Below are 24,944 nucleotides of genomic sequence, written 5' to 3' on the forward strand. Positions count from 1 at the left end.
CAGAAAATAAATAAAGGCTGCAAAAATTAATTCTGTATGATTACAATAGCACCTCTCAATTCTCGTAGACAGTAATAAAACCAGGTATATGGCTGAACACAGCCAAACACATGGCAAGTAGCTCTGCCTACTAAACTTATACATAGTCAATAGAGTGCTTGTACATAAGATTATTTAGCAATTGATACTCTAGTTATGGTGTAACTATACAATTCAGTCAATGTCGTTAGAAAGGAAAATACTGTAATTGTTTTCTGTTTTGATCATATAGAGCAGGTTGCAACAACACAAACAACCTAACAACACCAAGCATTGTCTGTGCTATGTGAGTACAGTTGCGCTGTATCATTGCCCTCAAAGGGCCTTCCACACAGCTCTAGACAGACCTGCGGTGGTTGGCTGTGGTACGTGAGTCTTCCACAAACTGAAGTCACTCTAAGTAACGAGGCGAGCCTCCTCATACAGTAGGAGGCTACTCAGGTAAATCCTTTGTGTTGTTTTTGTGTTCATGCATCATCAATATGTTTCTATGGCTGATGATATTACTGCACCTGGTTCACAACAAGGTTGTGAATGTTACCAAGCAGGATAAATGGATGGTTTCCCTGCAAGTGATGTGTTATGTATCTGAAATGCAAGGGTAGTAGTGACCCCTACTGTCTGTTACTGATACTGACTACTACACTGGAATAGAAAGGAAAAACGAATATTAGATCAGATGCTTGCACAAAATTCACAACAATTTATTAATTATGCTTTAAAAATTTCTGATGAAAAAACAACCACTGACAGATACTTGTTCAGCACCAAGAACAAGAGACATTCGTTGACAAGATGGCCGACATGTAAGAAGAGTGATATTATGCGGTTGCTAAACTCACCTTGACAAACATAGTCATAATGAGCACAAGATCTCAGTACTCATACTACTTAGATGGAGCACATCCCAACAAGCGTATACAGCTCTGTCTCCTTCCCAAAAAGACCCATCCCTTAAGTATAATGGTTAGAGTGATAAACAGCTGTATCACTCAGTACCTACATCAAGGTAACAAGGTGTATGTGCCTTTATTGAAGAATATAGGACAACATTGTTCAGGGTTGGACTAACTGGGTCTAACTAAGTGGACAGTATATTAGCACCAGGTTCAGGTTTTGCTTGTGTTTACATGGTAAGACATATTCCCTATATAGAAGCTTCAATACACTTCAGGGAGAAGAATGATTCTTCAACTTTTTCTCAAGGTCAACCATTATCTAGTCTCACACAACTGACACATGGAGTCAGGATGTAAACATAACTTCTACCTTGGTTAAATGTTAATATGAAAAAATGAAACAAAAAACTGGGTTATTATTGCTAGAATATATATATATATTCTAACATACTCTAAAAATAAACATAATTGTATTTCAATTGTATTAATATCTTTCTATTTATCCAAATATAATAGTGAGCTGTATCATCTTGAACATCTTGTCACTCTTAATAACTCCTTATTACAGAAGTAAAAAGATGAGACGTCCATTTCCATGCTTTCCATCCTTAATTAGAAAACCACACCTCCTACATTATAATTTGTACCGACATGCAATTTGTAGCAACTGATTACACATGATCAAAATAAAAACTTTTTGGCAATTTGTAGCATGGAAACCCCCCGGTCTCTGTCCACTCTCATAGTCCAGCCAACCGTTAAAAACATCAACCTAACCTAAGTTGAGAGGAACACAAACAAAGGTATATACTGTTGGCACACTGGTGGATCTCTGTGACCAATGACAGAGGATTATTTACAGTTGGGAGTCCCTCTTTTGTTAGTGCACTGAAACCTGTAAATCTGATCTCTTCTGTGATCGTTTTTCTCTGTGTATACAGTGTGGCCATGCTGTGATAGGGACAGCAATTGCATGAGCATGCATGTAAAGATGATCCAAAGGGAAATGTGTAGATCAAACATGTACACAAGAACCAAGAACATTTGAGAAAGTTGTCATAAAAATCAAACACAAATAAGATTCATCCCCGGTTCAGATTGAAATTCTTGAGAATCTTAGAGCGCTTTCGATGTAAGTCTTAGAGCACCATCTAGAGGTACAACGGGAAACACATTTGGTGGTCTTCACTGTGGTCTTCACTTTTGGACTCATGATCCCAGTGCGGTGTGGCTCTTCAGGATGGTCCCTGCTGTGAGGATACTGCTGAGTTCACTGCCTCTTGCTGTCCAGGATGGCCCTCCAGTCATGGGACCAGGACATCAGGCGTCGCTGGGTAGGGCTGGGGGGCAGATGCTTGTTGTGGCAGGCGGTAAACAGGATGTGCTCCCAGGCAGGGTTAGGCTCTACTCCTTGAGGAGGGGAGGGGGGTACATTAGATTGCAGCTCGAAAACAGATAGGTAGAAAGGAAAGGTAACGGACTTAGAGTAAGGTGTCAGAGTCAACACACAAACTTACCAAGGATGTCTGGCTTGTCGTCTATTAGGATGTCTCCTGACACCACTGTTTTGTCTCTGGTCAGAATGATCTGCTCCAGGAATTCATGGCCCAAGTGCTTTTCTACCCAAGCATACTGAAAACATACACACACATATAAACAAACAGATGTGACACACACACCCATCACATACACAAACAACTCCAATAACCACTGTACAAACAAGCCACCTTACCTACAGAACACCATAAAGTACTGTATAAACACAGTGCTGTGTCAGATTGCAAGCCTACCTTCTCATATGGGCAGTGTTTGTAATGCTTGATAGGGCTGGTGCATATGAAGACATCTGTGCTGTGGAAAAGAAAACAGCTGTCAACAGAAAACTAGACTGATTGAACAAGGTGTACTTCGTGACTCACCTGTTTATGCTACCTTACTTGGTTCAGTGTACTTGCGTAAGTTGTATAAAGGAGCAACAATTTCCTTACATGGCACACTGTGCTGGAACAGAGGCCTCCAGATAAATAGTATCATGTTTCTTTATATTACATTAAACATCTTACTACTACAGCATAGCGCATGTCTAGCGCAAAGTTTAGGTACTGTAGACCCAACTTTAACAACCTCCTTCAAATACTGAGTTTGTTTACAGGGAGAGTAAAGGATGATGACTTGTTCACTGTGTAAACACCAAATACAGTACAAAGACATATAGTACAGTTACATAACTCACTATGTGGTGCATTCCTGAATGTACGGACTGGATTGGTCAGATCTGGTCTGGTCTCTGCGGCCCCATGCATTCCTACTTGTTCTTTACTGGCAATTTTTATCTTACTATGTTTATTTGTATCTACTGGGAGGTGGCTGAGCGGTTAAGGAATCGGGCTATTAATCTGAATGTTGCCAGTTAGATTTCCGGCCGTGTCAAATGACATTGTGTCCTTGGGCAAGGCATTTCACCCTACTTGCCTCGGGGGAATGTCCCTGTACTTACTGAAAGTCACTCTGGATAAGAGCGTCTGCTAATTGACTACATGTAAATCTACTGACTTTCCAACCCTTGGCTGCTGGAAGACTAAAAATCATTAACAGACATTATCTGTTAATGATTTCTATTCAATATTTGTGTACATTACTCAAGCTCCTCTGATCTAACTTTGTTTGTATCAATGTGAGTTGATACGGTTGAATGGTGCATTAAACAGCCCCCCGTTCATCAATACAAATTCACATGCTTGGCCAAGAGAGATCTTAAATTTGGTAGTCTCTTACTTGTCCAGCGAGGCCATCTCCTTGACAGCCTTCAGTCCCCCAGGGAGTGGTTCCAGGTTGATAAAGAAGTCCTTTGACTCCCAGATACTGATGGCTTTCTCCTGCAGTTAATACATGCAAACATATTGTGTATAATTAACACGTCTTTATCGGGGTGCTAATGTGTGTGTGTGAGAGAGTGAGTGAGAGAAAAACAGAGAGTGCCTGACAGCTAATTCCACTCCTATTTTACACTAGATTCATGGCCATGGTGGACTGCTCCACCTGTCCAAAGTCTCATACCAAGAAGTCATTCAAAGGTTGTAGACGGCTTGGAGCATGTTACTGAGCTAACTACACTATGTCTGCCAATTAAGACCTATGAAGTAAATTAAATTATGTTGTGGTCATGTGCGTTTGTGTTGAAATATAAAAAGTGAGTCATATGATCCACTACCGCACAAAAATCACATGAAATGATAGCTGCCATGATCTGACATGTATTTAAATTTGTTTAATAAGATCTGCAAAAATTGAAACGATAGAAAAGACCAACTTTTGATCAATCCATTGCAACTTGGCGATTCAAATCTATTTGAATACATGTTGCTCATTTTGCAGAGCCTCCAATGGGCCACTGTGATCCACTTACACACAAGTCACTCCGCAGCTGTCCATACTGTGATGACACCCAGAACCCCCGCCTGTCTTCCAAGGTTATGAATGGATCGTTGGGGTACCTTGCGCGGTAATTCTTCAGGAATCCCCCTTCGAAGTCAGCGATGACACCGTCCATGTCCACAAGCACCCGGAGCCTCTTACTTGATGAGGCAGACGACATGTTCGCGGAAATACACTGATCATGGAGCATGGTTCTCTCTCTTCGGAGCAGGCGTACAACTCTGGACAGTAGTAACATTATGATGTTGCAACTATCGGTTCTAGAACCAAGAACAGCAAGGCGAAAAAGCGAGAGGACTCAAATCCGTTTAAAAGTCCGCATGGAATCCTAAATTGAACACACCAGATAACGAGTTTGGTACTATTTAAATAAAACTAGTTTTGAACAGTGCTTTTCCTTGGCGAAATGTTTATATTTCAAATCCGTCATTCTTTGTTAGCTGGTGCCAGCAGTGAAGTGGTGCAGTGTTCTTGACCAGCAAGCAGGTCAAATGTGACATGCCTTTGGTAACTGTATAGACGTGTTTACAGACAGTGGTCTTATACTGTGACGCACAATTGTACAACGACACTAGAGTGCTGCAAATCCATTAGGATTTGCATGCACCCTTGTACAGTGTTGCTGCAATGTACATTACGTCCAAGAATGTGCAGGTTGTGTATCACTACTAAAGATAGTGGTGTTGCAAGCCCTCTTACTTGGTCTAATGTCGATGTGCAGATTTCCAGATAGGCCTTAAAGCTTTACCCAGCTACAGATCATAATTTACTTTTATTGACTAATACAATATCCTTGTATGGGATAATACGTGCCTTTCTTGGGTAGCAAGCGTTTTATACATTAGGTAGTCTTCCTTTTTATTAAATCTTCCCTATCAACCCGCAACCCGGTAGTGTTTACTGTAGTTCCTGTATTTATAGATTTTTAAAGGGCCAGCAGCTAAGATTACCCAAAGCTTTCATGTGCGTTACAGGTTTTACTAGTTTTCTGTATTAATCACTTTCACATTTATTAATTAGAAATATTATACAACTTTATAATGGTAACTGATAAAAAATATGTTCCTTTGGCACTGAGTCTCTTTCAAATCCAACACATGCACCAATCAACAGTAAATATGTATAAGGTGTCATGTGATCTTTAATGCGTATATTTAATTTGGTGAAGAACTGAAGGACAGGATGTTAAATGACTAAATGCTAAATTGTCGAGATTTATTTTAAAGACTCATTAAGGGGGTTTACCACACCTCAGTTGCAGTGACAAGGGACCTGGCAACCCTGACATTCGGTCTCACGATACTTTCCTCTCTGAGGCGGCTGTGTGGCCCCGTGTTTCAGTCCGGACGGAGTTATTTCTGACATTTGAATGAAAAACAGTGCGTTTTACCTCCACTTCGGACAGATGAAATAATGGCTTCAGCCTTGGAGCAGTTCGTGAACAATGTGCGGCAGCTCTCCGCTCAAGGTTGGTGAACGAAACTGGTTTTATTTATCAGATGAGCTGGGACTCTACGCTAATGCTAACCAATGCTTTGCCGTTGATAGCACGCTAGCCAGCTAGCCAAACTGGTTAGCTAGGTCCTCCTTTTTGCTTTATCATGTAAACACGCTGCTTGAATATGCGTTTAAGACGACAAGACTCTACTAAAGTGACAACAAAGAATATGGTAGCATCTAATATGTACAGTAATGAACTTGGACCACACTGCTGTTGAATATATCTTGCGAAATCGCACTTTTTGTTTTTGTTAGAGAAAATCATTTCTGGGGAATGTCTACCGGTAGTCCCACCCATCGCCCATACCATTGGCCAAGGGGTACGATGGTTTAATGTCATTGGACAGAAACCCAATCTGTTAACTAATGTGCACTACCTCTATTGCTAATGTGGAGGCCTTGGCTTGACAGGAGTATATTTGACCTGGCGCTACATTTTCAGTAAATAGCTGGCTAGCTTACATCACATGAGCTTACATTAGCTCATTCAGTCTCTTTCCATCATGTAAACATACCTTCCGTAGACGTAACTGATTCCATGCATTTATTTGTTTTTGGGATATCCTAATTTATTCATTACTTTCATATACTGCATATTTTTATTTATTATTATTTTAATGGCGTTGTTATTTGCATCTAGTGTTAAAGCCATTTTCATTAATTAGGGGTTGTTTTGTCTAATTTGTCTCCAGGTCAGATGACTCAGCTGTGTGAACTGATCAACAAGAGTGGGGAGCTGCTAGCCAAGAATCTGTCCCACCTGGACACTGTGCTGGGGGCCCTGGACATCCAGGAGCACTCCCTAGGTGTGCTGGCTGTGCTGTGAGTAGCCCTGAAACCATCTGGAAACTAAACATTCTATTCTTCTCTTCATTGTTGCCTTTTGTAATTTAAATAGTTGTCTTCCCTGCATGTTACCTTACATTTCTTAATTTCTCTCTCTTTCCAAACCTTGACCCCTCTCTCTCTTGCTTCTTTTATAACATTCCTTACCATTATCTCTCCCACTCCCTTTTCTACAGGTTTGTAAAATTTTCCATGCCAAACATCCCTGACTTTGAGACACTCTTTTCCCAAGTCCAGCTCTTTATCAGCACTTGCAACGGGGAGCACGTCAGATATGCAACAGACACTTGTAAGTTTAAACCAAATGACCTTACTCTGATGTGTTCAAGATTGTTGTTTTTCTCTGTGCACAATGTCAGTGTGATAACATGCAAGTGCCAAAGTTACGTGGTTATGGATTTCTCAAGGTCAAGTATGGTGATGGTCCGAAATTGGTATTGATTGGTACAAACTGTGTTTCTTCTGCCTCTCTTTACCAGTTGCCGGCCTCTGTCATCAGTTGACAAATGCCCTTGTAGAACGAAAACAGGTACGACTTTCTCAATAAAAGCATCATCATTAACCCCAAGCATTATCCTGTGCAGTTCAATATTGAATTCCTAGAGTGTTGCTCACAGTTACTAGTACTGTTGAGTCCTGGCCAACTGAAATGGTTCAAATAGATGGATGTTGAATCATTCTACTCAAATAATGTACACATCATGCTGGAAGACCAAGCAAGATGATTGACATAAGCCTGAAGGAAAAGTTGTCAAATTAAGACCAGTTCATTTTTGTATGTGCCTTGAGTGAAATAGTCCTTTAACACCTCTTCTCCCTTCACAGCCATTGAGGGGTGTCGGTGTCCTAAAACAGGCAATAGACAAAATGCAGATGAACACAAACCAACTTACCTCAGTTCATGCAGACCTGTGTCAGGTATGTACTCTCTTGCTAGAGACTGGAATCCTGAACACAACTTGGGCCTCTGTTAAGAAGCCACCTACACCAGACCTCTACCTAGGTTATTTCTGCCTGCATTCTGATCTACCACTCTCACAATTGTGCCTCTGTCTCCACCCACACAGCTGTGCTTGTTAGCTAAGTGCTTCAAGCCCGTCCTTCCCTTTCTGGAGCAGGACATGATGGACATCTGTAAGGAGAACGGCGCCTACGATGCCAAGCACTTTCTATGTTACTACTATTACGGAGGCATGATCTACACAGGTCTCAAGAACTTTGAAAGAGCACTGTATTTTTATGAACAGGTACTGGTTGCTTCACTTGTCCCGTACAAACCCTACAGCACATTGTTCTTCCCAGTGCTTGAGAATAGAATATATGGATCTTGGATATGACTGAATAGAAGAATCATTATAAATACCTGATTACCCCCTTATACTTTAGATGTTTGGTTTAGTAAGGTATGGTCAGCAAAGGAGATATTTGCACCCTAATTGTGGCATGTACCAAAGCATTAATGCCTATATAGAATACTTTAGACTATGCTAGTGTAAGACTCCCTTCTGGTCTCCTCCACAGGCAATAACCACTCCAGCCATGGCAGTGAGCCACATTATGTTGGAGGCCTACAAGAAGTACATCCTTGTGTCCCTCATCCTTCACGGCAAAGTGCAGCAGCTGCCCAAATACACCTCACAGATAGTGGGCAGGTTCATCAAGGTAAAGATAAAATGTATTACATCCATTCTTTTTATTGACAATATGTCTGTCACATTCAGTCAAATACATCATACAACCCCATACCAATTCATATATTTATATATATATATATATATATAATGCCATATATGTCCTGTATTTTAACTGCTGCTCTGTGTCTCCAACTACAAACAGCCCCTGAGCAATGCCTACCACGAGCTGGCCCAGGTGTACGCCACCAACAACCCTGCCGAGCTCCGCAGCTTGGTCAACCGACACGGCGAGACGTTCACCCGGGACAACAACACAGGCCTGGTCAAACAGTGCTTGTCTTCCCTCTACAAGAAGAACATCCAGAGGCTAACGAAGGTTAGCTCTTGATAAGTGATCGCATGAATGAACCAAACACCTCAAGTTCACACTTGTCTAAAAGGGGGTGTTCCTCACTCAAATGTTGCTGCTCCCTGCTGATCTCTCTCACCCTCTTCGCCTCCTCTCTCTTCTGTCACCTCTCCACCTCACCTCTCTTTCCCCCCCTTTCTCACCTAACCTCCCCTTCCTCACCTGTCCTCTCTTCTCTCCCTCTTCCTGCAGACGTTCCTGACACTGTCCTTACAGGACATGGCCAGCCGAGTGCAGCTGTCTGGCCCCCAGGAGGCTGAGAAGTACGTCCTGCACATGGTGAGTCTACCAACATGGACATCAGAAGACTGCTCTGCACCAGATCCACCCCTAAACCCCAACCAGCCTCCCAAAGAACACATGTAGCATGTGAATCGAGATTAACATTCTTGTTCTGATTACAGCCCAACTGTCAGAAGGGCAAAATCGCAGCATTGTAACTATATCAGACTTCAGTTATCCTGTGCTTTTTCACTCACGCCTTCTATTCTCTGCAGATTGAAGATGGTGAGATCTATGCTAGTATCAACCAGAAGGATGGCATGGTCTGTTTCCACGACAACCCAGAAAAATACAACAACCCTGCTATGCTCCACAAAATTGACCAAGAGGTAAGAGCCTGTGAATGGCATTATGTATGCACAGTACATGCTTATACTTATACTAGAATTCAAAAAATGATGCTATGAAATCTGCACCAGTAATTTTCTTGTATAACAAGAATCTATAAATGTCTTTCCTCTGGTAGATGTTAAAGTGTATAGAGCTGGATGAGAAACTAAAGTCCATGGATCAAGAAATCACAGTAAACCCGCAGTTTGTGCAGAAGGTGAGAAGCAATTTACTGCCATCAACTAAGACAATTTTGGATTGTGTGAAAATATGAGAAGTGTGTTTGAATGCTCATGTATGTCCCAGAATCTCACAAGGAACTATCACATATTGGGCGTCTGGTTCAGTATTGTAGATCCAAAGTGTATAAGACAATGGGTTGTCTCTGATGTGTTTCAGAGTATGGGAACCCAGGAGGATGATGTCGGCAGCAAAACATCAAGTTATTCCTGAGGGCCAGGGTGAACTCTGCCTGACAACAGGTTCTCATTGGATGCTACTTTTTTTTTAAAGAGGAAAACCTACAAACATTCTATAGAGTATGGACATTGGTCAAGGAAAATCTAAATGTTTGGAATGATAAATTTGGTTATTTCTTCATGGTGTCTTGAGGAAACCTTTAACAAAAAAAACTAAATTTTGTCAGTGTTTTATTTATCAATGTTCGAGTGGGAGAACCACTGCTGCATCAACAACCACAATAATAAAAACTGGACTTATTTGTTCAAAAATTGTTGTGTGGATAATCACTGTTTGTTTCTGTTGCATGGTCATCTATTTGGAGGGCACCACATTCTAGGTAGATATGGCTACAAGAAAGCTAAGTGTTCTCTTCTTGTAAAAATCTTCCATAGCAGTTTCTTGAAACATAATGTAGATTTGATATCATATGGTATATTATCTAAATCTGTCCTTGACCAAATGCAAAGAGGAGAGTATCCTATTCACAAAATTGGTGCACTGTTTTTTAGGTCCATTAGAGGGCGCCCACGCATTGTCTTGTGGATTGAATTGACTGAGGAGCAAGTGTGGTAAACAGCTATTGTCATGATGTAATCTTAGAGGGATTGCGCTTTACGATTGTCGATCTGTTGTAATAAAATGTTTCAGAAAATTGTGCTGGGTTGTTGAAATGATTTCTTGGACAGCTGCCATTGAATATTCCCACATTCATTTGTAATGTACAGTACTCTGGCTTTATTTATGCGACCAACGTTTGACAGGCGGATATGGATCTAATAAAGACATGAGCCAATCCTAGTGTAGACTCCCCCACAGTGGAGGCGGGACTAAGAGGGAAACGTTTTTCTCTAATGTCAATCATGTTCCCGCCGCTTTTCCATTGGTACTCAGAGACACGAGTGAGGTGGGTCTTGCAAAGCTCGCGGTTTACTGTTAAAATTCCATTGCCAACCATTTAGCAAGGCTAGCTACTGTATCTGTCAGTTAGCAAGCAAGCTAGCAAGCTATTAACCCCCACATACCAGAGGGAAAACGGGAGATACATTCTCCAGGCATGGATCTATTTGTAGATGGAATTTCTATTTTCTAAAACGGAGGCGATACAAATTGTCTGGATGTGTGCTTTGCCTACGTCCTATTCGGATGTGGCTAGCAACCTCTCAAGCTAGCCAACTGGAAACAATCGGTGGATAACCTGTCTAATTCGAAGAGACTTGGGAGTTTGCCAGTGCCAGGGATCCTTTGAGGAAGCACGCTTTTCATTGCTGAAAATAGTCCAACCGAATGTCGTGTCCATCATGAGTCCCGGCGGGTGCCCTCATGTGAACAGTTTTAAAGTGGATAACTGGAAACAAAATCTACGGGTTATTTACCAATGCTTTGTGTGGAGCGGATCAGCCGAAACCAGGAAACGCAAGGTAAAAATTAAAAATAAAGATGAACATGCAACCAGATGCAGACTGCGCTGCGACAAGCGTGATGTGTTGACAGGTCTCCAGAGCCCATCAACCGACGACCAAGACACACGAGGAGGCAACTGGCTGTATAGACGATCATTTTGGTGGCTTGCCACTATTGTGTGTGTGGTTGATGTGTAGGGAGAGCTATAATGTGTTCCTGTAATTTCCGGTTTGCTCTCTTGTGTAAATTGTTTTCAGTGGAACAGACATTAGGGTCAATACAGGGATAATGAGTCTCATCAGTCTAATTGTCTCAGTACCTTTTGATGTAAGGTCGTAGTCTTAGGGTCCCGATGCCACTGCAGCAACTGCAGTAGTTCCAACGTCACCTTTTAGGAAGATAATCTCTTGTGTGTAGGCTATTGGTGTTATAGATTAGACATAATAATGAGTAATATCGTGACATTCATTCCCTCTCGTGACATATGACACAATCACTCAGTGTTCTTTTTCAGTCTCTCCTACCTTATGAATCTATTGAACCATTCTCTGCTCCATCCAGCCCTCCATACCCTGTTCTGGAATTCCTATTGGCTTGTTCCCTGTCAGTGATGCTACATAAAAACCACAGCTCATTACCAAAATGCTATTGTAGGCCATCAAAAATGCAGCAATGGTGCATTAAAGCAGAAGCGCCATAAAACTATGTATTCGGCTGACATCATACTACTTCCCAAAATCAGATTACTTGATTATTTTATTATACCATAGAACTCAAGGCCAACCTTAGAGGAGGGTTTGTGTGCTGGAAGAAACCTACATGATGTTTTTGAGAGAGACATGTCCTGTCTGTGTTGTGTGCTTGTATGCAGGGCATGTGTGCATTGGCCAGTGAATGTGCTTTGGTGGGGGCAGGTGTGAATGGAAGTGTGTGTGCGTGTGCTTGGTTATGTGTTGTGTTCCTGTAGACAGTGAGTGATGGAGGAAGACACCTGTATTCGGAACTGGTCCTGAAAAGGGCTTGTAATGCTTAACCCGGCCGTGTACTAGAAATTACACCAGTTACATCACCTTCCCATCCATCCGCCTCACTTCCTGTCTTTTCAGTGTGCTGTCATCCTGCAGGAGTGCTGATGGAGGATGGAAGGGTGGACGGATAGAGAGAAGGAGCCAAAAAAAAACAAGTTGTAGACCTCAGCATTTGGGGAGTTTCCTAATGAGAAGCTGATTGGCTCATTTGTCTTCTTTAGAGGCGGACAGTGGGAGAAGCAGGCTTGATGGACAGACAGGAGTACAGTGAGGATAATGGCTATCGATGCTGATGTTGATTAAGAACCTATTGGCCATCTGGAATTAGAGAGAGACTCCATGAACGACTGAGAGTATGAATGAGAAAATCGATCTCTCTCGCTGTGACCTCACCCAAGGAATACTTCATTCGCTGAATGACAAACGTCATGCATCATTGAAAACACACTTACACAGTGATGTTCCAGTTATTACCTTTAATTTATCCTGCATATTACTGTGGCATGGTTCCCTCTAGTAGATGGTTCTCTGACAGATATGATGCTAGGACAATTAGCATTATTATTATTTTATTATCGTATTAGCCCTTATGGCAAATAACATCATTTAAGCATTAGGATCCCTCTCTCCGATGTCAGGCCAGGTCTGGTGACCAGGGCCGGACCTGCATCCACAAAACTCTGATTAGGACGGCTGGTCTCGTATCAGGTCCCGTAGTGCATTCTAGAACCTCATTCATAATGATCTGAAAGGATCTAACAGGCACTAGGTCAGTACTCCTGTACAGAGGAGCTATACAAGCACAGACCCAGTAAATCCTTCCAGTGATTCCCTCGGTGTGTTGTCGGACATAATGTGTCCCCTCCCTGCTGAGCTGTCCATTACTGCATGCCTGAACCACCTCCCTGGGATCACCCCTCCATCAGGCAGGACAAGGCCGAGAAATATGGATTCTGTGGCTGTGTAATATATATCCTTATCCCTCCCATCCATCTATAATTCATACAACTCATTGTATCCAGCGGCCATACTTCATACTTATCCACCCAGTGAGAGCGTGTGTAGAATATATATACCATCCAGCATGACCCATGTGGACTACTGGGCGTTAGACTGTCCTGGTCTTGAATGGAAGTCAATTGAGTACTGTAGGTGTGACTGTTGCTTATACATGTTTCATGGGCTCTGTAAATGCTTAACCATGCAGCAGTGAGCAGACTGGCATTTGAAGTGATCTCATGTATATTTATATAGGGGTAGTCTGTTGCTGAGTGCACGTCAAGAGACATAGAGGTTTGGTCAAGTGTTTATCACTGTTGAAGATGGCTGGCGCCTGTAGTTTCTGTTACTATTGAAAAGGAGGTCTTGTCAGGTATGGGGGCGGTTCATCTGCAGGCTGGTGGGAGATGCAGGAAGAACACAGTGCTTATCCAGTAGTCTCCTTTTCTCAGGCTCCTCTGCAATGAGCTTGATGGTTTTTCTTCTTCTTCATTTCCCCAGATTTATTCTCTCTCCTTCTGTCATGCACAGTTGACATCCCACAATACTCTGCCCTTCACAGTTACGCTGGCTCATCGGCGTGCAAAGCTCTCTCATCTGCATGCTTTGAACTGCCACTATCGGTCCTCCACTGTCCCTCTCTCTCTCTCTCTCTCTCTCTCTCTCTCTCTCTCTCTCTCTCTCTCTCTTATTTTTTCCCTCTTTCAAGCCAAATACTCCATATTTCTACCAGTACAACAAACCTGCTGTGCTGTGTGTGTGTTTATATCACATATCATCAATAGGAGTGCTGCAATCTTGTACGAAGACGCCTGTGGTGAGAGTGTGTGTATGTGTGTGTCTGTGTAAGTACGCATGGGTGTGTGTGATTCTGTCGGAGACCCCATACTGTGAGGACTAAGGAGGTATGGATGGAAAGGACCGGAAGGGAGGGGGCATCAAGAGGAGAGAGTGAGAGAGCAGAAGAAGGAGAGAAGATGGAAGCAGGGCTGGAGGGGAGGAGGTGTTGTGTGACGCGTGTGTCATCAGTGTCCTGGTGAAACGCTGACCCCCAGGCGTGCTCCTCTCAAAGGTTAGATTACATTTGTGCCACCAGAGGAGAAGGAGCGTGGGGGCAGGGCGAGGATGCGATTCCCTTCCTCTCTCTTTCAGCCTCCTGCTTCCTGATGGGCACCCCTCTCCCCCACGCGTCCTCTCTCTCCATCTGGTTTCTCTTGCTCTCTCGCCCCTCCCCGGCTCGTTCCGTCCGCTTGCCCCCTCCATCAGGCCAGGTGCTGTGCCACACGAAACAGTCCCCCCAAGTTTTTCCCAGTTCGGACTGAAAGGCTGGGATCTGTGATTTTCTCTCTCTCGCTCTCGCTCTCTCTCTCTCGCTCTCGCTCTCTTCTTATCCCTTTCCCTCACTGTGCTCTCTCGCCCCCTGCAGGCCAAGTCGTGTATCTGTCACATGTGCGGCGCTCAGCTGAACCGGCTCCACTCCTGCCTCTACTGCGTCTTCTTCGGCTGCTTCACCAAGAAACACATCCACGAGCACGCCAAGAACAAACGGCACAACCTGGGTGAGACACGCACACACACACACACACACTGCCACATACACGCTCCCACACGCCAACACCCAGGAAACACACATGCGCCAGGTCACCTGAAACAAAGACACCGACCCACATCCATGTAGCAGTGCACAGATGTGAACACACACACACACACACACACTGATAGTCTCACAGACAAAGCAACTCTACCCCTGCAACATCAAAGACCTTCTTCTGAGGAGGCCAACCCTCCCTCCCTCTCTCCACCCTCCTCCTCCCTGCAGCTCCCACAAACACCATGTGCCCCAACACAGGCTGCTAACGAGATAATTACTCTGTAGAGAGCGGTAATTAGCACCCAGACGAGTGAAAAGTAAATAAACACCGGGTGGAGGAGATGTGTGTGTGTGCGCGCGCCTCAAAATCCCCCTCAGCACTGTCTTATCCAGTCGTTCTGTTTCTCTTTGTTGCTGTTGTTATTCATACGCAACACTGGGTTGTTTGTGTAGAGCACTCCCGAGGTTTCCACAAAGCCTGTGTGAGTGCACCTAATCAAGAGGAATACGAGCAGTGTGTGTGTGTACGAGCAGTGTGTGTGTGTGTGTGTGTGTGTGTGTGTGTACCCACTGGCTTGAGACAGGATAAATGATAGTGAACTCCTGAAGGAAACCTCCCAGAAGGAGAGGAGAGGAGAAGGCATCTCTCCAGACGAGTGCAGAGTGATGAAGTCGTGGTGGTGAATCCCCACAGAGCCACCCAGCCGCCTTTCATCCTCCTCCTCTCGCGTTCTCTTCTCTTCCGCCTGTCTTCCCTCTCTTCTTTCTTCGACGCCTGCCCTTTGTCCAGGCGGCTGGGTCTCTCTCTCTCTCTCTCTTTGGTCATTATCTTCCCCGTTTCTCATCCCTCAGTGGGTTCCCATGGTTACCCGCAGGCCTTTTCCACTTAGGGGAATTGTTTATTGTTTAGAAAGAGAGATAGAGGGAGCGAAGGAGGAATGGAGGGGGAGGGAGAGGGAGAGATGCTACCTCTCTCTTTTCTCCTCCTTCCTTCTCTCCCAGCAGGTGAAACAGCAGGAGATGCTGTTAATGTATGCTTTCTCACAAACAGCTGTAGTATATTGGTGTGTGAGTGTGTGTGTGAGTGTGTGTACGTCGGTGTGTGAGAGAAATAGGGAGAGTGACATTTAATTCCAGTTCCAGAGAGGTTAGTAGTCCTGCGGTCTGAAACACTTGTCAAGGAGACCATTTAGACAGGAGCTTTTTGTCCACTCTTTCTTTACCTCTCCCTTCGCACCTCTCTTCCTCTCGCCATCTCTATACCTCTTTTTCTCTCTCTCTCCATCTCTCTTTCTCTCTCTGTACCTCTCTCTCTACACCTCTCTCTACATGCATCTCTTTCTGCTGGTCTCCATCTCTATACCTCTCTCTCTCCCACAGACGCTCTGTCCAACTCCCTTTTTAGACCCATCTTTCACTGTATCTCGCCACCTCCCCCTGACACACACCTCTCTATCTCCATCCATCCCTCTTTCCTCCACCTGCAGAGGGTGACAGCGTCTGCCTCGAGTGGCTGACACGCAGGTTGTCATAGCAACTGCCAACAGGTAGCTGCCGTAAGCTTGTGCTGACAGAGAGGGAGAGAGGGAGAGAGAGAGAGAAAGGGAGAGGGAGAGAGGGAGAGGGAGGGAGGGAGGGAAGGAGGGAAGGAAGGAAGGAGACCTGTCATGTGTTGCCCTGTCATGAAAATAATCCCTGGTTCCTCCCCTCCCCAGGGCTTGTCCCTGCCCTGCCAGCAGAGCTCCAGGCCTGCTCATAGTGAGGATGTCAGCTCTAAGCTGGCCTTGCAGGTCGACAGGGCAGAACGTGGGTGGAAAGATAGAGAGGAGTTACATATACCTGGATCCACCTTCTCTCTCTCTCTCTCTCTCTCTCCCTCTCTCTCTTCTGACTAATCTTAATTTTGGACCACAGATGAACTGAATGCGCCTACATAGCCTTGAGTCATGATGGAAATAAACCTGTTTAATTCTTTCCTTCCTCCTTCTCTTTCTCTCACTCTCTCTCCAGCTATGGACTTACTATATGGGGGAATATACTGTTTTGTGTGCCAGGACTACATATATGACAAAGACATGGAACAGATCGCCAAAGAGGAACAAAGGAAAGCATGGAAATTGCAAGGTATTATTATTATTTTCTATCTCTCTCTCTCTCTCTCTCTCTCTCTCTCTCTCTCTCTCTCTCTCTCTCTCTCTCTCTCTCTCTCTCTCTCTCACTCTCTCTGTGCTGTGGCTTAGTCAATGTACTTCACTGAAATTAGTATTCATTATTTCTGCCTCCCTGTCCTGCCCCTGCCCCCCTCCTGCAGGCGTGGGGGAGAAGTACTCGACGTGGGAGCCCACCAAGAGAGAGCTGGAGCTCCTCAGACCCAACCCCAAGAGGAGGAAAATCACCACCAACTGCACCATAGGTGTGTGTGTCTGTATGTGTGTGTATGGATGTTGAGTGAAGGAGAAAAAACAGTTAATACATGGGGTAGGAGATCAGTCAGAGGATAATTAATGGGTGTTCATCGTTGAAGAATAGGTGTTCAGAGCACAAATATGCCCTTTCTCTTTCCTCATCCCCCAGCCCCTCCCACGCCCCCCTCCCACGCCCTCCTCCCCCAGCCCCTCCCACGCCCCCCTCCCCCAGCCCCTCCCACGCCCTCCTCCCACGCCCCCCTCCCAAGCCCCCCTCCCACGCCCCCCTCCCACGCCCCCCTCCCCCAGCCCCTCCCACGCCCCCCTCCCCCAGCCTGCCAGCCCAGGCTTGGTGATGGTGTTAAATGGCCTGGCTGCAGGCTGCAGTGTGGTGCTAAACACCTGCTGTCCCGCTGGGCTCCTTCTACTCCCGTCTTTCTCTCACTTTCTTCAAATGTAATGCGGTCGGAGAAAATGAATTGAAGATGAGTTGAGGGAGAAAGGGAAAATCCAATTTGTCTTTTGTCAAGTTGCCCAGTGCCCCAGGCGTGGTGTGTGCGTGTGTGTGTGTGTGTGGTGTGTGTGTGTGTGTGTGTGTAAAACCAAGTAATACACAGACAGGAGAGCCCAGTTGGGGTGGGGTAGGGGGGGGGGTGTGTCTAGTCAGAAAGCAGGAGCATGCTCACTCTGGCAGGTGCTCACAGCAAGAGACTCTCTCTTCCATCCTTCCATCTTTTTACCCCCTTCCTTCAACCCATCCTCCGGGATTCAGCTGAAGAGCGCTTTGAGCAGGAGCAGATGGAGCGTGTGTGTGTGCTACGGTCTGCTCCACAGTCACAGGAGGTGCTCTCTAAACACCGTCTGAATTGTTAGTGCTGTGAAGGATTGAGTTCAGTTACTAACCATCTCCCCCGCAGGGCTGAGAGGGCTGATCAACCTGGGCAACACGTGCTTCATGAACTGCATCGTCCAGGCCCTCACACACACCCCTCTGCTCAGGGACTTCTTCCTGTCCGACAGACACAAGTGTGAGATGCAGGCCAACTCCTGCCTGGTGTGTGAGATGTCCCAGCTGTTCCAGGAGGTGAGACGGGTCGCTGCGTGGCGGTGCTGTCATCTTTTCTCCTCTTCCTATCTCTCTTTCTCAATTCCCTCTCCCCGCCAACATCTCTCTTCCTCTCTTTTTCAATCTCTCTTTCTCTGTCTCTCTGTCTCTTTGTGTGTCTCCCTCTCTCTGTCCTCTCCAATGTTGTCCTTCTACCTTTATTCTTTTTTTTGTAATATTTGTATTTTTGTATTTTTATATTGTAATTTACGGCAACTTATATTTATCCCACTTAGTACTGCTAGTTTATGTACCCTTAGTATAGTTAGTCCACATATTTAAATTTTAGGTATATGTTTATTGTATGCACCTTCCTGCCAAAGCAAATTCCTTGTCTGTGCAAACTTTCATGGCGAATAAATCCCTTTCTGATTCTGATTCTGATTTCTCTGCCCTGGCCTCCCTCTCTGCCTGCCTCTCTGCTCCCTCTCTGCCCCTCACTCTCTCTCCTCCCTCCGTGTCTCAGTTCTACTCGGGGCACCGCTCGCCCCACATTCCCTTCCGCCTGCTGCACCTGGTGTGGACTCACGCACGCCACCTGGCGGGCTACGAGCAGCAGGACGCCCACGAGTTCCTCATCGCAGCGCTGGACGTGCTGCACCGACACTGCAAGGGTTGGTCTCTCTCTCTCTCTCTCACACACACACACGTGTACACACAGTGTGCATCCTTATGAGGGCACAGAGGATAGTCTTCAGGAGCTTTAGCTTTGATCCTCAAATGTGTGTGTGTGTGTGTGTGTGTCCAAGCAGATGACAATGGTAAGAAGGCCAACAACCCAAACCACTGCAACTGCATCATCGACCAAATCTTCACCGGGGGCCTGCAGTCAGACGTCACCTGTCAAGTCTGCCAGTAAGGCCTCCTCACACGTGTGTGTGTGTGTTTGAGAGAGAGAGAGAGAGAGAGAGAGACAGAGAGAGAGAGAGAGAGAGAGAGAGAGAGAGACAGAGAGAGAGAGAGAGAGAGAGAGAGAGAGAGAGAGGAAATACCAATATGTGTCTTTGTCAGGGTATATGTTTATGGCATAGGCTGCTAGTGCCCTAGGGAACCCTCTCTTGCCATAGTGCTCTAAAGTAACTCCCTCCTCCCTGGCCTGGTTTGACCTGCTCTCTCTCCTGCCGTGAATGACTATGGCATACACACCCTCACACCTGATAAGGCCTGCTGGAGTTCTGCAGCAGAGCGTGCCCAGTGGAACACAGAGAGACCTATCCCCACCTGGTGGTTGGACTGGGCGGAGCAGGGCGTTGATTACATTTGATGTGAAAAATCAATAGGTAGAAAAATAGCTCTCTCTCTCTGTCTCTCCAGTGGTGTTTCCACGACCATCGACCCATTCTGGGACATCAGTCTGGACCTGCCGGGCTCCTCCACGCCCTTCTGGCCCCTCAGCCCCGGCAACGATGGCACCCTGCTCAACGGAGAGAGTCACATGAGCGGAGCCACCACCCTCACCGACTGTCTGCGCAGGTGGGACCAGGCGGGCCACCCCGGGCCTTCTCTTTCAGCCCTCTCTCTCTCTCTCTCTCTCTCTCTCTCTCTCTCTCTCTCTCTCTCTCTCTCTCTCTCTCTCTCTCTCTCTCTCTCTCTCTCTGTCTCTCTCTCTTTCTCTCTCTCTCTCTCTCTGTCTTTCTCTCTGTCTCTCTCTCTCTCTGTCTTTCTCTCTCTCTCTCTCTCTGTCTTTCTCTCTGTCTCTCTCTCTCTGTCTTTCTCTCTTTCTCTCTGTCTCTCTCTCTCTCTGTCTCTCTCTCTGTGTCTCGCTCTCTCTCTCTTTCCATCCCTCTTTCCATCCTGCTGTCTCTTTCCCCCTCTCTCTGCACAGCTCTGTGCTTGTCCCTGTTTCTCTCTGTCCTCCTCTCTCCACCCATGGTTGATGTTGTGTAGGCCTTATTTTCATCTCTGTGCCGCACGCATGCACACGCCCCGGTGCATTGAGACCCTGCTCTGTTCTGCAGGTTCACCCGGCCCGAGCACCTAGGGAGCAGCGCCAAGATTAAGTGCAGCAGTTGCCATAGCTACCAAGAGTCCACCAAACAGCTGACTATGAAGAAGCTCCCCATCGTTGCCTGTTTCCACCTCAAAGTTAGTCCCTGTCTGTGTTTGTGTGTGTGTCTGTGTGTGTGTGTGTGTGTGTGTGTGTGTGTGTGTGTGTGTGAGTGAGAGAAATGTTTGTTTATAGCCCAAATGTCTATATTAATCTTCTCACCTCTCCCTCACTCCCCCTCCCCCCTCCCCCCCTCTCCTCCAGAGGTTTGAGCACTCTGCCAAGCTGAGGAGGAAGATTACTACTTACGTCTCCTTTCCTTTGGAGCTGGACATGACCCCTTTCATGGCCTCCAGGTTAGTGTGTGTCTGTGTGTGTGTGTGTCTGTGTGTGTGTGAGAGATAACTGTCCCATGCCCAGTAGCCACGCTTACTTAGCAGCAATGTCAGCTGAGTGTGAGGCGGGTGTGTGTTTAACCCTGCGCCCGTTTGTGTTCCAGTAAAGAGAGCAGGATGAATGGTCAGTACCAGCAGACTGTCGACCCCTTCAACAACGACAACAAGTGAGCGTCCACCCAGCATCTAGGAACACATCGGTCAGTGGATTCAGATCCCTCTGTTATCCTCACACACACACGTGATTCTTCCTCCTCTCTCTCCCCCCCCCCCCCCCTCTCTCCTCCCGTTCAGGTACTGTCTGTTTGCGGTGGTGAACCACCAGGGCACCCTGGAGAGCGGCCACTACACCACCTTCATCCGCCAGCACAAGGACCAGTGGTTCAAGTGTGATGACGCCATCATCACCAAAGCAACCATCAAGGACGTGTTGGACAGCGAGGGGTGAGAGTTGTTCCTACCCTCACCCACAAACCCTGGATGGAGGGATGGATGGATGGTGGGAGGGATGGAGTAAATTCAATTATGAATTCATTTTTTATGTTAAAGTTTGTGTGTTTGTTCTGTCCTGTAGCTTTGGGGCTAGTCTGAATGGTGCCTCTCCTTTCCTCCCCTCCTCCAGGTACCTGCTGTTCTACCACAAACAGTTCCTGGAGTACGAATAGACCCTCCTCGGCATAAAGAAGTCTACACACACACATCCAAACAGCAGAGCGACGAGGAGAGAGGGGAGATGGGGCATGGGATCAGAATCAGGGATCAGAATCATGCCTCCTCTCTAATAAACAAACAAGAACAATCTGCACTGAACTGCTATAGTATCCACTTGATAGAACAGGACGTGTAGGCGGATTAGAAGAGCAGGCATATTTTCCCTCTGATACTTTACTTCGTAGACAAATGGACAATGAATATACTAGCTTTTTCCGAATCCTTAGTTCCATTTGACCACGCAAATCATCTCGACCAAGCATTTAAAGGAGAGGAGACAAGTTTGTCTTGTATCTGTATATGCATTATTGCTCTAAATGCAAACAAAAAAAAATACAGAGAAATGGTATTAAGATTATGGCAGATGTGAATATGGAAATCATTTTGAGTTTCAGTTGCAAAATACTGTATGAACCTAGCACACATTTATTTTTTAAATGAAAAAAGGCAAAGTCTGCGTGGAGGGGAGGAGTCTGCGTGGAGGGGAGGAGTCTGTGTTGAGGGGAGGAGTCTGTCACGTGTTTCGTTCTTTTGTCATGTCGAGGGTTAGGGACAACACATAGGTATATTTTTATACGTCATTCAAAGCTCTGTTTACGGTGTACCCACCCCTCCCCCTTTCCGAAGCTTGGCGTTCATCGTGCCGCATCGTCGCGTTCTTTTCAGAAGAAAAGCTTCTCTCATGACCCTGCTGTCGTGGAGCCTGTGTTCCCATGACGCTGCTGTCGTGGAGCCTGTGTTCCCATGACGCTGCTGTCGTGGAGCCTGTGTTCCCATGACGCTGCTGTCGTGGAGCCTGTGTTCCCATGACGCTGCTGTCGTGGAGCCTGTGTTCCCATGACGCTGCTGTCATGGAGCCTGTGTTCTAACGGTCTGCTAGGTTTGTGTATGTCTGTCGTCGTGGTGATGATGATGGCGTATTGTGTGTGTGTGCAGGATGCCTGGGTGTAAAGGGTTGTGAAACCATGAGACAGCGCTGTTGTCACATCTGTATCCTGCCCGTGTCTGGCTCCATCCTGCTGGGTTCACTTCAGCCACGGGGTCCTCTAATTCCATTTGTACGGATGTGTGGCTTTGTAAAAGAGAGAGAGAGAGAACAGGTGTGTTTGTGTCAGTGTGCATGTTTGTGTTCTAAATCAGTGTGTGTATGTGTTTGTGCGTGTATGCAAATGTGATGTGCGTGTGCGTATGTGTGTTCATTGAGTCGGTGTGTGTGTGTGTGTGTGTGTGTGTATGCACGTGTGATATGCGCGTGCGCATGTTTGTGTACTGAATCAGTACTTGCATTCAGCATGCTGTCTAAGATTAATCTAAGTTGTGTCAGAGGACTTGTTTGTTTTTCATAATTACTGTATGTAAAAGGTTGTATATGTACAGTTTGTATGTATGTTAATAAAATATAAACATGGTTCAAAATCCCAAACACCATCCATGTTTGCTGGGTTACCTGGACCAATGACCCTAATAGAGCAGGTCTGATCTGTAATCCTTCACACACTTCTGCTGCAAGACTTGGACACAATGAAACACTCAATAAAGCTCTATATCTCTATCTGGCTCTGCTTTCATTCTTTATCGCTGGCATCAACTCTTGAAAATCAAGGTACTGAGGTGACTGTGTAGCCAGGGAAAAATAGTAACTTGCATTATGACATGAATAACCAAATTGTTAAGAAGGTATCTTTCTAAATGTCTAGTATTCACACATAAAGAAAATCCAAATGCTAATTCACCTTGACAGTCACAGTAAATGTTCAACTATTTATTAGCTTTGTGCTGTGCAGTTAGAAGTCAAACAACAGGTCAGTGTCAAGAGTTTCCTGTTCAGGTCCTGGACAGAGACAGAGACATGCGATCGTTCTACACCAGGTCTGACGGGATCTGTGTTGAAGCCAGCTGGCTTACAGGTGGTGCTGTTGGTGTGCTATGACTCAGTGGTGCTGTTGGTGTGCTATGACTCAGTGGTGCTGTTGGTGTGCTATGACTCAGTGGTGCTGTTGGTGTGCTATGACTCAGTGGTGCTGTTGGTGTGCTATGACTCAGTGGTGCTGTTGGTGTGCTATGACTCACTGGTGCTGTTGGTGTGCTATGACTCAGTGGTGCTGTTGGTGTGCTATGACTCAGTGGTGTTGAGCGACGTTCTGTCCTGTGGTCACATGTTATGGTGAGATGGTGATCAGTGGATCCTGTGGGCAGCGTTCGTATTGCATGACCTCCCGGGGAAGACCCTCGACCCAAGTCCCACTCCCTGGTTCCTGGGGTAGAGAGACGTCCGCTCCCCCCAGCATGGGGCTGTAGTAGCCTGGTAGACAGAGAGAGGGGGGGCGTGCTGGTGGTTGTCCCCCCGTGCCGGTGCTCGGAGGTCAGGGAAGCAGTGTACACACTCACAGGTCTCAGTGGGGCTCGGGCTCCGGACAGATGGGAGAACTTTGAGCTGAGAACCACCAGGGTTCATTAGGCGGTCTACGTAGACAAACACATGAATATCATCAGATACACGCACACAATTTTGGTAACACCGTGCCCACACGCTAATGCACACAGACTAACCTTGAGAGGACAGGCCGTTCTGGTTAGGCCCTTGTCCCACCTGGCCCTCACATCCCTGGGCATCACCATTTGCTGTGACCCCTGGTCTGGAGGGTGGTGCCCTGGCCCTGGCTCTCCTCAGCACCACCACCAGGGCCAAGGACAAAGTACACAGCAGCAGAACCAGGCACAGGCCCAGCAGAGAATAAATCAGTACAGCAGAGTGGGGCAGGCCTCTGGGTGGAGAGAGCCCTCTATGGGGGGCAGTCGGTAGGGCAGTGTCAATCACAGGGCTCAGAGAGGGCTGGACTGGTCCCTGGGCTGGAGAAGGTGTCGTTACTGGACGGTTAGGATTCAGAGAGCATTAGTAGTCGGGGTTTGATTGGCAGAGAAACAGTGTAATGTGTTACACTTACTCTGACAGTGGTGAGAGCACTCGGAGGGGTGACTTCCACACACTTCGGCACAACGCAGACATTTCTTCAGAAGCCTGTCATAGTACTGACCAGACACTGCCCTGCACTGCTGGGAAACTGCGGCCACACATACACACAGGTGCACATGTTTTCATATGTACAGACTACTGTGGTGAGTTTATACACACTCATACACCGTGGCAGTTAGTATTACTGTGGTACAGTGTAATAGTATAAAGGTATGTGGAAAATGTTTATTTGTATGTATAAACTCACCACAGTAGTCTGTACATCTGACAATGTGCTGGGTCTGTTTACACACCATCTGACAAGAGATGCATCTTTTGACCAGACCATCCCAGTAGTTGCCCTCAGAACAAACTTCAACCATGGCTCTCCCTCTTACACACAAACACACATACACACACACACACACACACACACACACACACACACTGGGTGGAATACACAGAGGGTAAATTAGTGTTTGATTTCAATTTACAAGGTTACTCTTGAGGACAGTATCACTTCTGTAGAGTTC

The 24,944-nt window shown here is 46.0% G+C and overlaps 4 protein-coding genes across 7 annotated transcripts; 2 read left to right on the forward strand and 2 right to left on the reverse strand.

Moving 5' to 3' along the window:
- Positions 1 to 1,049: 1,049 nt before the first annotated feature.
- LOC136950498 (5'(3')-deoxyribonucleotidase, mitochondrial-like) lies at positions 1,050 to 5,215 on the reverse strand. 3 transcript variants are annotated; one of them, XM_067244873.1, is made up of 6 exons: positions 5,073 to 5,215; positions 4,345 to 4,513; positions 3,714 to 3,814; positions 2,729 to 2,789; positions 2,456 to 2,570; positions 1,050 to 2,348 (listed from the first exon to the last, which is right to left on the reverse strand). In XM_067244873.1, the coding sequence occupies exons 2-6, from the start codon at positions 4,486 to 4,488 to the stop codon at positions 2,209 to 2,211; spliced, it is 561 nt and encodes a 186-aa protein (XP_067100974.1). In that variant the 5' UTR covers positions 4,489 to 4,513; positions 5,073 to 5,215; the 3' UTR covers positions 1,050 to 2,208. The 3 variants fall into 3 exon arrangements, with proteins under 3 accessions (XP_067100974.1, XP_067100973.1, XP_067100972.1); XM_067244872.1 differs by having other exon boundaries at positions 4,345 to 4,594; XM_067244871.1 differs by lacking the exon at positions 5,073 to 5,215 and having other exon boundaries at positions 4,345 to 5,055.
- Positions 5,216 to 5,682: 467 nt separating this feature from the next.
- Positions 5,683 to 10,105, forward strand: cops3 (COP9 signalosome subunit 3). Its single transcript, XM_067244344.1, has 12 exons — positions 5,683 to 5,841; positions 6,566 to 6,695; positions 6,896 to 7,008; positions 7,199 to 7,248; positions 7,545 to 7,637; positions 7,787 to 7,966; positions 8,241 to 8,381; positions 8,556 to 8,729; positions 8,955 to 9,041; positions 9,260 to 9,373; positions 9,511 to 9,591; positions 9,774 to 10,105. Exons 1-12 carry the CDS (start codon positions 5,787 to 5,789, stop codon positions 9,825 to 9,827), a joined length of 1,272 nt encoding a protein of 423 aa, XP_067100445.1. The 5' UTR covers positions 5,683 to 5,786; the 3' UTR covers positions 9,828 to 10,105.
- Positions 10,106 to 10,802: 697 nt separating this feature from the next.
- usp22 (ubiquitin specific peptidase 22) lies at positions 10,803 to 23,010 on the forward strand. 2 transcript variants are annotated; one of them, XM_067244342.1, is made up of 13 exons: positions 10,803 to 11,254; positions 14,691 to 14,823; positions 16,866 to 16,979; positions 17,119 to 17,268; positions 18,178 to 18,344; positions 18,832 to 18,979; positions 19,118 to 19,220; positions 19,680 to 19,838; positions 20,324 to 20,450; positions 20,617 to 20,708; positions 20,852 to 20,914; positions 21,042 to 21,191; positions 21,370 to 23,010. In XM_067244342.1, the coding sequence occupies exons 1-13, from the start codon at positions 11,135 to 11,137 to the stop codon at positions 21,410 to 21,412; spliced, it is 1,569 nt and encodes a 522-aa protein (XP_067100443.1). In that variant the 5' UTR covers positions 10,803 to 11,134; the 3' UTR covers positions 21,413 to 23,010. The 2 variants fall into 2 exon arrangements, with proteins under 2 accessions (XP_067100443.1, XP_067100444.1); XM_067244343.1 differs by having other exon boundaries at positions 17,167 to 17,268.
- Positions 23,011 to 23,247: 237 nt separating this feature from the next.
- Positions 23,248 to 24,841, reverse strand: LOC136950905 (tumor necrosis factor receptor superfamily member 13B). The gene is made up of 4 exons (XM_067245421.1): positions 24,680 to 24,841; positions 24,404 to 24,520; positions 24,009 to 24,308; positions 23,248 to 23,921 (listed from the first exon to the last, which is right to left on the reverse strand). The coding sequence occupies exons 1-4, from the start codon at positions 24,792 to 24,794 to the stop codon at positions 23,635 to 23,637; spliced, it is 819 nt and encodes a 272-aa protein (XP_067101522.1). The 5' UTR covers positions 24,795 to 24,841; the 3' UTR covers positions 23,248 to 23,634.
- Positions 24,842 to 24,944: the final 103 nt, after the last annotated feature.

Source organism: Osmerus mordax, chromosome 10 (assembly GCF_038355195.1).
Source record: "Osmerus mordax isolate fOsmMor3 chromosome 10, fOsmMor3.pri, whole genome shotgun sequence".
Classification (NCBI taxonomy): Eukaryota; Metazoa; Chordata; class Actinopteri; order Osmeriformes; family Osmeridae; genus Osmerus; species Osmerus mordax.